General features: G+C 34.3%; 1 protein-coding gene across 1 annotated transcript; it reads right to left on the bottom strand.

Moving 5' to 3' along the window:
* Window positions 1-6,268: 6,268 nt before the first annotated feature.
* LOC133825787 (uncharacterized) lies at window positions 6,269-7,291 on the bottom strand. Its single transcript, XM_062258688.1, has one exon. It carries the CDS (start codon window positions 7,289-7,291, stop codon window positions 6,269-6,271), a length of 1,023 nt encoding a protein of 340 aa, XP_062114672.1.
* Between the last annotated feature and the right edge of the window lie 4,840 nt (window positions 7,292-12,131).

Below are 12,131 nucleotides of genomic sequence, written 5' to 3'. Positions count from 1 at the left end.
CGTCAGTAAAGACGATTACAACTTGTCCAAATACTCTTTGAACACCTTATTCATTACATCCATGAATGCTGCAGGGGCATTTGTTAGACCAAATGAGAGTACTAAAAACTCATAATGTCCATATCGAGTCCTAAAAGCGGTTTTGGGTATATCATTTTCGTTTATCTTAAGCTGATGATATCCCAACCTCAAATCTATCTTAGAGAATACCGCTGCCCCTTGAAATTGGTCAAACAAATCGTCAATTCTAGGTAATAGATATCTGTTCTTTATCGTCACCTTGTTTAGTTCCCTATAGTCAATGCACATACGCATCGATACATCCTTCTTCTTGACGAATAGTACCAGAGCTCCCCATGGTGAGAAACCTTGGTTCGGATGGCCATGGCTGAATATGTGATGAGGCTGATGAGAATGGGGTCACGTGCATGCATGTGTGCATGACCCAGCTGGTTATAAATGGTATCAGAGCCTTGACCCAGCCGGAAGTGTGGCCGACGAGGACGTCGGGCCTGTAAGGGGGGATGATTGTGACAGTCAGAATCCCGTGATCTGTAAGGGGAAAGACTGGGTAAGCTGTGCAATCCCACACTGCCTGGGGAAGGTCAAGTGTGATGATTATAATACTGTGTAGGTATGGGACTGCACAGTTGAAGAGGGCTTAAATGGATTGATGGGTACTACCTATATCAACAAGATGCATCTTTTTTTCGGTAGCCCATCACTTAAGAACTCCAAAGTTAAGCGTGCTTGACCTGGAGTAATCTCAAGATGGGTGACCTCCTGGGAAGTTTTCCCAGGAAGCGTGCGAGTGAGGACAAAGCGCGCTGGAAAGACTCGTGTTGGTTTGTAGGGCCAGTCGTCATTCCAGAAAGCAGCCATAGTGACGTGGGGTGTTACAACGACGGAGCTCAGAAGTTGTCTGGTACATGCTCCTCATTCCCCTCCCCTCCTCGCAGTGATCATCTTCTCTCCTCATTACACCCACACCAGCCACTTTAGCATCTTAGACTTTTAGACACACTCACTCTCTCTCTCAATCAGGTAACAAAATGGCACACTCAAGTTCTTATTTTGGTACTGCAAGTCTTGCATATATAATATATATATTGATAATTTGACTATGGAACTACTTAATTCTACCCTCTTCAAATTTCACCTTTATACCTAATTATCTTAGAAATTTCTTTTCTTGCATTTCTACAAACACATGGAGATCATTACGTAGGAATATTATCTGAAATGGTATTTATTTAGTGCTTATCAGATATTTCAAAGAATCACCAGGTGAGAAAGTACACCATTCAGCTTGGCGAGAATGAGCTTGTCCTCAAGGTCATTTACACTCTTTCCAATTCGTTTTCCATTTTAAAATTTCTGTTTGGTTCCTGTGTAAATAATTGTTTTTGAGGTGATATTTTATATTTAGAGCTCTACCCAATTCATATATGTTGGTATATTTCATTGTTGGAAGTGCTTTATATTGATTTTCACAATCATATTCTTCAATACCCATTACTGAGGATAGAAATGAAGAAGATGCCCAGTTTTGTTATCATTTTTTTCTTTTGCACTTATTTATATATTTATACGTGGTTTCTGATTGTTAATCTAATTTTATTTTATTTTTGGTTTAGGAGTTAGACATTTTGAAAGAAGATGCAAATTTGTACAAGTTGATTGGTCCAGTTCTTGTGAAGCAAGATTTGGCAGAGGCCAATGCAAATGTGCAGAAGAGAATTGAATACATCTCTGCTGAATTGTATGTTTCTGCCTCTCTTTTCTTGTTATATGGATCATTGTAAACTTTGGAGCTTTCTTGTTATATGGATCATTGTAAACTTTTCTTGTTTCTGCCTCTCTTTTCTTGTTATATGGATCATTGTAAGATTTGGCAGAGGTTAATGCAAATGTGCACAAGAACAAGGTAGGATTGATCATCTTTAATGTTATTAAATGGCTAGATAATCATATAGGTTCTTGATGTAAATTTTATGTTTGGAAGTTGATCAAGGGAGGATAAAAACTACCCTAGGTTTCGACTATAGTGCTTCAAGGTAAAATCACTTTTGTTTGGATTTGGGTAATAGCATTGTAATCCTTTGGGCTGTGTAGTTTTGATGGTGATTTTGGCGTTTAAAAGGGGGATCATGGCTTGATCTTGTTAAGTGGGGAAAAGGCTAAGGTTTATCTTTTAAATAAAAATATCGAGTGTTGAAGCTTGGGCCCCTAGCTTTCATGGTGTTGGTCTTAAGACTTTTTCCTTTGCAATAAAAATCCCTATAAGCTAAATAAGCTGAATGTGATTATGATGCAATAAAAATGAAAGTTAGATAAATGGTGGCAACAGTTATGGTAGATTTTATAACGTGCAATATTGATATGTAATATTGAGATAAATATTTGAAGTAGGACAAGCTAGCCCCCTCTCCTTGAAAAAGCTGGTATAAGCTGCGAGTTTAAGGTAAGATAACTGTTGGTCAATAGATTAATTGACTTCTTTTTTTTCCTTTCCTTTTTGTACTAATATTTGACCCGTGACAAACTTTGCTTTATTATTTGCAGGCTTATCCTGGTGTTACTCATTCAATAAGCACTGAAGAGCTCAAGTATCTCGAGTCATGGATCAAAACTTGTCTGCAAAGTTCTTCTTAGATATTTAATGGTAATATCACCTAATCAATAAGTCATTATTGCAGAGCATCATTTTTAATGGGAAAAAACAAAGTTTCCGACATCTTTTTTGGGGCTGGTATTCTGTTGCTTGCTTATATGAACAAGTTTTGTTTTTAAAGAACCATATTTATATGTTTTTATCTTAATGCAATAAAAGACAACTTTCACCCACCTCAAGATCATAGTAATAATTGTATGGAAGCCAACATTGTTGGGAATCTCCTTACCACTTATCTCTCTCTTCATATCATTAAATAGTTTCCTTTTCTACCAAAAAAATTCTCCAGTGTTTGAATAAGAAAATAATGGTCTTTAACCTCATTTTCATGCAGTGGGATGAGATTCATACATTTCGCTTAAGAACAAGTCATTAATTTATTGTCCATTATATAATATATGTATATATATAATATATTTCAAGGGTACAAAATAATGCAACTAAGTATATCTGTATATTTATATATAGATGGCGAATGGTGTATGTATATGTATACGCTTAAAGCCAAATTGATCTCTTGAATAAGTTATCAAAGAGGTCGCTTTCCAAGGTATCTCTGTGCACATTATTAAGTAAATTTCGATTATGACTTTTTCATATGTAATACCCTGCAATATATAAATATTTCAATGCCAAATTAAAATTTTAAATTTTATATAGTAATTTATAGAAGGTTTAGTAGTACATTGCTCAAGTCTGGGGCTTTTGGGTTTGATTTATGAACTATTTAGCTTCTTGAATTTGTTGAGAAAATGTAGAGAATAAATGAGATTGATCATAATCTTCCTATAACAAAGTTGGTTTAACTTTATCACAGATTCTCCTCTCTCTCTTTTAAATTATTGAGAATTAGTTGGCATTTAAAGCATTGCAACATACATATTATATATGGAAGAAATTTATGATTATCTCTTGTCAGATTTTGAAAGATGGACTCACAACTCCATGGGGTTCATTCCTTCACTACACTGTTACAAGAGGGGGAAGAAAGCTACAATGACTATCTCCCATCTTTGAATGACTTAGAGTCACAATATTCTCCATCCAATCCAAAAGATGGGAGTAGTAGAAAAACTAAATCTAGAAAAGGAAATTTTAGCACTGAAGATGACAACTTGCTAGTTTTAGCTTGGTTGAATACTAGTATGGACCTAATCAATGGGGTTGATCAATCAAAATATTTATTTTGGTCTAGAGTTCATGAATATTATGAGAAAAACAAAAAAATCTATATCTTCTGAACGTAGTTCATGCTCTATTAGAAATAGATGGTCTACTATCCAACTTGCTACAAATAAGTTTTGTGGGGCCTTAGCTCAAATTGAAAGAAGGTCTCCAAGTGGGGCTAATGAGCAAGATAAGGTGCATGAATAATATAATATAATATAATTTATATTGTTTATAACACTTTGAATTATATATTTCTCATCTCTTTTACCTAATTTTTCAGATTGAGAAAGCCAAAGAGTTCTACCGAAGTATCCATCCTACTTCATTCAACTTTCTTCATTGTTGGACTATTCTACGACATCATCCAAAATGGAAAGAATCTGTGGCTGAGGGTAGCAGTATGAAAGCTAAAAGAAGATCAATAATTTAAGATGGTCATGCACCAGAGTTCATATATGAAGATACTGCAGCACCATCTTTAGATGTGAATTTAGAGAGACCAATTGGAAAGAAGGATGCAAAGAAGCGAAAGAGGCAAGAGGATAACTCTTCCAATCTTACTGATTTGGTGATTGAAATAAAAGGGGAGGGAATCTAATGCTGAGAAGGGAGAAATTAGGAAAGAGTATGTTCGCATTGTGACAGTCAGAATCCTGTGATCCGTAAGGGGAAAGACCGGGTAAGCTGTGCAATCCCACACCGCCTGGGGAAGGTCAAGTGTGATGATTCCAAGACTGTGTAGGTATGGGACTGCACAGTTGAAGATGTCTTAAATGGATTGATGGGTACTACCTATATCAGGAAGATGCATCTTCTTTTCGGTAGCCCGTCACTTGAGAACTCCAAAGTTAAGCATGCTTGGCCTGGAGTAATCTAGGGATTGGTGACCTCCTGGGAAGTTTTCCCAGGAAGTGTGCGAGTGAAGACAAAGCACGTTGGAAAGACTTGTGTTGGTTTGTAGGGCCAGTCGTCATTCCAGAAATCAGCCATAGTGATGTGGGGCGTTACAAATGGTATCAAAGCCTTGACCCAGCTGGAAGTGTGGCCGACGGGGACGTCGGGCCCGTAAGGGGGGGTGATTGTGACAGTCAGAATCCCGTGATCTGTAAGGGGAAAGACCGGGTAAGCTGTGCAATCCTACACCGCCTGGGGAAGGTCAAGTGTGATGATTCTAAGATTGTGTAGGTATGGGACTGCACAGTTGAAGAGGGCTTAAATGGATTGATGGGTACTACCTATATCAAGAAGATGCATCTTCTTTTCGGTAGTCCATCACTTGAGAACTCCAAAGTTAAGTGTGCTTGGCCTGGAGTAATCTAGGGATGGGTGACCACCTGGGAAGTTTTCCCAGGAAGTGTGCGAGTGAGGACAAAGCACGCTGGAAAGACTTGTGTTGGTTTGTAGGGCCAGTCGTCATTCTAGAAAGCAGCCATAGTGATGTGGGGCGTTACACGCATTGCAAAAGAAAGGCTTGAATTGGATAAACAGAAAGAAGAGAATTAAATAATGAGGAGGGAGTTAGAAATTATGAGAGTAGATGTATCAACTTTATCTCCAACGCAACAAGAGTATTTCCGTAGCCTCCAATTGGAAATACTTGAGAAGCAAAAGTCTAGAAAGCCATGATTTAGATGGTATTTGGGCTGGTATTTTTGGTATTCTTGAAAGGTAACAATGCAACCACTTTTGGGAATTCTCTTTTATTGGTTTTTATCATAGTTTTTTTGCATATAAATTTGCATAAACTAGCAGCCCAATAGCTTCTTTTTTTTGTATAGAAAATTACCCATAGCTTTTCTATGTAGAAATTTGCATTGCACAAAACAAAAGCTCAATGACGGTTACTTTTGATAACTTTTTTGTATAGAACACTTGAATGATGAAAATGTTTATTCTTGAAAGATACTTTTTTGCATAAAATGCTTATTGCAATAGTTTATATTGGCTGTAAAAGCTTCCTAATGTAAAAGGCAATATTTTTGACTTGATGATTAATATCTTGAATTTAAGGTTACATATTTTATATCCCAAGGAAATACAATCAAACAAGACAAAAATACAATATTAGGCTTAACATAGTGAAAAGAAAGAAACTAAAGTTACATCTTCCTCAAAATAAGAACACAAATATTAGCCTAAACATGGTAATATATAAAATGCAAATACTTAAGATTTACTATATATTTCCCATAAATGTTCAATAAGATTCGACTGGAGTTGAAAATGAATTCATCGATCTCGAATGTGATGATGGCATTGAATGAAGTTTACAAATTCATTTGTATGCTCATGGGACATAGGCTCTTTGGTTATTTCATCGCTTTGTTCATAAACAAAGTCTTCTACTCAAAGATAAGTATGTTGCTCATCTTCTACGATCATATTATGCAAAATAATGCATGCCATCATAATCTCCTTAAGTGTTTATCGATCATAAAATCGTGCCGGTCCACGCACAATAGCAAATCGAGCTTGAAGCACTCCAGAAGCTCGTTCTACATCTTTTCTTGCTGATTCTTGAGTTGTTGCAAAATGTTTATTTTTACGGCCATGCGGATCATGAATTATTTTGACAAACGTTGACCATGAAGGATATATACCATTGGCAAGATAGTAGCCCATCGAATAGTCATTTCCATTTATTGAGTAGTTGACTTTTGGAGCATGTCCTTCAACAAGCTCTCTAAAAACAGAAGAGTGTTCTAGGACATTAATATCATTATGGGAGCCTGGCAATCCAAAAAATGCATGCCATATCCAGAGGTCATATGACGCTACAACTTCTAAAATTATAGTTGGCTCGTGAATATGACCACAATGCATTCCTTTCCAAGCACTTGGACAATTTTTCCATTTGCAATGCATGCAATCAATACTTCCTAACATCCCAGGAAACCCACGACTATCTCCAACTGCGGACAATCTAGCTATATCGTTCTCATTTGGGGATCTTAAGTATTCATGGGAGAATATGCCAATGATAGCCTTAACGAATTTTTTTAAACACTCGGTTGCTGTATTTTCTGCAATCTGCAAGTATTCATCTACAAAATCTCCAGAGACTCCATAAGCTAATATTCTCATTGCAACAATTATTTTTTGAAGCGAGGAATGACCCAGTCTTTTAGCAGCATCTCTTCTTTGGACGAAATATGGTTCATATTCTTCGACTTCGGCTTGAATATGCAAGAAAAGATGACGTTGCATTCGAAACCTCCTGGGGAATAAATTCGGTGGATACGTCGGGGACTCAGAAAAATAATCTTGAAAGAAGCGTTGATGACCTTCAAGCGAATTTCTTCGAATGAATGCACGACGGGGAATAGACCTACGATGCGATGTTGAGTCTCTTTCATTACCCAAGCATTCTTCTTCAATAGCAAGAGCTAAAATTATCTCCTCCTCCTCGGATGACGAAGAGTCAAATATCTCAAAGTTAGGATCCATAGGAACTATATAGAAAGAAGAAAAATAAAAAGTGTGTAAAGAAAGAAATGAAAGTGTTTGTAAAATTTTGTAAAAGAATTATATTATTTATAGGTGAAATTTTGAGAAGATCAAAAGAATATGCTTAGTATATACTAAAGAATATGCTAATAATATTCTCTCACAATAATCAAAGAAGAATATCCATAGAATATACCAAAAAATATCTTCAAAATATTATATATATATATATCAAAGAAGAATATTCATAGAATATACCAAAATATATATTCACAATATTATATTATATTTAAATATTTCCAATGAAAACTCCCAAAATATATTTTGAGAATAATAAAATTCTTATTTGTAATTTTTTTAGAATAATTGATATTTTAGTTTATCTTATAAATTTGGATAAATATAAATTATAATATAATTATGTGATATTACATATGGGTAGATATTGTAAACATTAAAATATATAAGGATATTATTGATAGTTATAGAAAATATTTGAAATGAATAAAAAAAGTTTAAATATATAATATTTAAATGATATAGAGAAAAAAAAATAGAGTATCTGATGTATGGTAAAATGTAAAATTTAGAGGTAAAATAGAAAAATGTGTGTTTTGGGGAGATATTGTAAAGGATGAAGTAGAACACCGAATGTGAGTGCTCTTAGTAGTAATAATTATGTAGAGTAAAAAAGTGTCAAAACTTCTTCTAAATCATATTGAGTAGCTTCTATTTTTGCATACATTTTGAGCCATGATATTCATATCAACACCCACATTTAATACTCTTATTCAACACCTTCCACCTGTACAAGTTGAAAATAATATTTTATGAGATTAATGTTTGTACTTCTTGTTCTATTCAGTAAATTTAAAATATACATGATCCTTACTATTGCAAAAACAAATGTAATATATATATATATGGGACAATTCTTATATAGGGTTTCACTTTAAGCCCTACCTGTGACGACCCTAAGGTAGGGTACGTCCGCCACATACTCGTAATTCTAGGGTTTACGAGTATGTTAGGCACTAGACCAAATGAAATAAATAAAAAAATACTAAGAAATACAGAAAAATTTAAAACTTTTATATAAACTTATTAATAGAAATTATTACACGTATGAATACTATAAATTTAATGTATCCATATGAAAAACTCTAAACCACTATTGCATTGCTACTGAGTCCGTGCTCCACAAGTTGCTCAACATCTAAAGCCACACCTGGAAAATGTTGGAAAATAACATAATGAGCTAACGCTCAGTAAGCAAATCTCATGCATACACATACACATGAATGTCGTGAGTTTGTAGTGCACATATACTAATATGCTGACTTATATACTTATGCAGTTCATTTATTGCTCATGCACTTTCAAACTTTACTTTTATGCTCTTTTGTTTACTTTCACATTTTTATGGGCCCGATTTCACTTGTGCACACTGTTTGATTCGGCAAATGGCTGCAGGGCTTATAACACATATCATATAGAATCCCATGGGTTCTCCTCCGGCTAGCCATCATCGCAGCTAGGCTCATCATAACACTCATTTCATCGTTGCCATAGCTGCCATACTTATTACACATATGGAGGAGAAAGACGGAAACATGGCAAGCATATCTGAATGGTCAACTCTGACCTAGCCCACACTAGTGGGCAGCCACTATAAGTCTTGTAGACGTCCGTCTTCTTCATTGCACTTACTTGATTGCTTCATCGAAACAATGGCACTCTTTTTAAACATCTTATTATCACTTTGCTTAAGCCTTGTGTCATTAAAATGTTTAATCTTTACATAAGACTTTACAAGGCATTTCATAACTTTTCTCATATTCTTATGCATGGTCTTATATCACATAATAATGTATCACATACTCTACATGCCATGCATACATGTAGATGCTGAAATGCCAATGTTCATGTTCATGATTCATGTTTGATGGTATTCAATCAAGGCATTGTATCGCATCTCATATAACTCAAAACATCTTTAGTCATAATACATGAAGCTTTGGGTTGGTGGCGTTGTTATACCTTAACGTAGAGCTATGGCTCAGGTCTAAGGTTTCCAGCCTAAAAACTTAAACGCTTCATATCATAACATATAACAAAATCATGAACATAAAAGTAATCCACATATTCATCAACATAAGAACACATACTTGCACATAATTCATATCAATCTTAACCAAGTAAGACAGCTTTCACATATCACAAAATTCCTCAATTACATATCACACAACACCATTATGATATTCATACAATCATTCTTCACATACTTATCATATGCATCATCATCATTCCATACTTAACTCATCAGATATACACAATCAATGTAGTCATGTATCTTACACTTAAGCACAAAAAAGGTGAGATTTACTTACCTTAGGTCCTTAGCTTATTTTAAAACTGCTCAGCAAGAGTCAATCACTCAAATCCATACAAATCCTATTCAAGGTATATCATTTATTAAATTCTATCAAAATCGTAAATATACACTATTGATAGTGTATATTAACAATACCAGAAACTATATAAATGATAATAATAATTATTATCATCCTAATGCAAATAACTCTTCATATAAAACCATGCTTTAAACCTTGCTCATAAGATAATGTACTCTTATGATAATAACAACAACAACAACAACAACAACAACAACAACAATAATAATAATCACAACAACAATAATAATTATCGTCTATAAATAAACTTATTTCAATATTAATAACAAAATACTTCAATAGCAATACGTATAGGAATGTATATATTCAAATAGTCATTTTATAAAAGAAATTATATATTTAACATAAAATTGTAATAATCGATATTGTGATAATAATATAATTATAAATATTTATATTATTATTAATTAGTCATAACATCAATTTCAGTGATATAATAAATATACTTTTTCCAAAATTCACTGGTCTTACAAATATCAATAACTGTAAGAAACTAATATTTGATATTATTTTAATATTCAAATATTAACAAAATATTAATATATAAGAGTAATTGTTAAATAATAGGTTTACTATAAATCACACTTTTCATATATATATATATATGAAACTATATTCTTGATTTACTTAACAAAATAATAACAATAATAATTAAAATTACTTAATCATAATAATTTCCATATTAATAGAAAATCAATTAAATATGTATTTTTATAATTTATTTAATATTTAATATTTTCTAGAAAATTGGACAGCACAACGGCTATAAAATGGAAAATCCCAAAATCAAAACCTGTATAAGAAATACATATATATAATCCCAGACAGCCAGTATAATTACAGAAAATATTCAATATATCAAGAATATATAATTATATATTATAAATACACATAATAACAATTACTCTAATCAATAACAATATAGGTCAAAGAATTTATACCACAATGATCGGGTTCCACAACAAGTCAAACGATGATTTTCTGAGACTCAAAACGTACTTCGGAACCTCGAACACTAAGTTTCGACTGTCGGTCTACGGTAGATCGCGGTGGCTCGTGGTGGGCCCACCACCCAACTATGGTAGATGTAGGAACAAGTTATTGGGTTTTGAAGCCCGCAACACGAGGAACACGATGGTGGTGACAGATCGGCAAACGGATGCCTGAGGTGGCCGAATCGCAACTTTGAAGTCGCGGGGTGGCCGAACTTAAATCGACCAGTTGAGGTGTTTAATCGGCGAGTGAGCTCTAGATTCCCGCGTGGTCGATAGTTCGGAGGTGTAGAGTCCAAGAACTTTACTTAGCTAATTATTAAGTAGTATTATAGCATGTATAGTATTATCTTTGTAACTGTGGATTTTTGGTTCAGACCGGGAATTATTTGGACACTCATAGTAGTACTTATAGATTTTCTAAGTTTAACCTATAGTTTAAGAATATTAATGTTAACCTAAGGTTTGATTATATGACTGATATTAAGGATAATATTTATTATACTATAAGGTTTAGATGAGGACCAATAGGATTTTAAGCACATGTTATGAATGGGTGATTAAGGATTAAGTATTTTGAGGATTTAATTTAATAAGGAGAAAAGTTTGAATGCTATAGGGTCAGTCAGCAGCTTTGAATACGTTGAGGGCTTAGTCAAGGCTGTTTACTCCATTCAAACTTAGCTAAAAATGTGTAATTTCGTGTTTAATTAATCAGCGTGTGCCGATATATCGCAGCTATAGGGGGCGATATATCGCAGCACGTAGATACGGAAAACACGAAACGATGCACGGTCGCCTCGGGCATACTGGCCCAGGCGATATATCGCCTACAGGGGGCGATATATCGCCTCCTTCAGCATATTTCAAAAGTTTTTGAATTCTTTTTCCTTTCAGCCATTCAACCTCTTGATAAGTCCAGCATCTTTTGAACGAGTCTTCAGCCTCTGCTGAACGATTATTCAAATTATTTTCACCTAAAAAGCTATTATTTTTATTCAAGTAAAATTAAGATTCCTTCATTCCCAAACTCTATAAATAGGACCTAGTACCCAGCCATTATTCATCTTTTGCTCTAAGTTCAGAGGCTGCAAGTGCTAAGTGAGTGTGAGAGTATAAACACCTGGGTTTGGGAATCATAAGCTTGATCATCATAAGCTTATCAAACACTTTGGGAAGTAAGATTTCATAGTATTTCGGTTCGAGGGTTAGATTGATCTACAAGTCCTCAAGGTACTCAACACACTCTAGTTCATTGGTTTTATGTTATGTTTCCCTTCTCTTAGTCTTCTACTCAGTCTTCTAACCTCATTCTTAGTTTGGTTAGGAAATCTAAGTTCTTGAGCACATAAGTTTTGGGTAAGTGTGACTTAC

Source organism: Humulus lupulus, chromosome 3 (assembly GCF_963169125.1).
Source record: "Humulus lupulus chromosome 3, drHumLupu1.1, whole genome shotgun sequence".
Classification (NCBI taxonomy): domain Eukaryota; kingdom Viridiplantae; phylum Streptophyta; class Magnoliopsida; order Rosales; family Cannabaceae; genus Humulus; species Humulus lupulus.
Note: the sequence above shows the minus strand (reverse complement) of the source record. Positions and strands in the feature narration are given on the sequence as shown.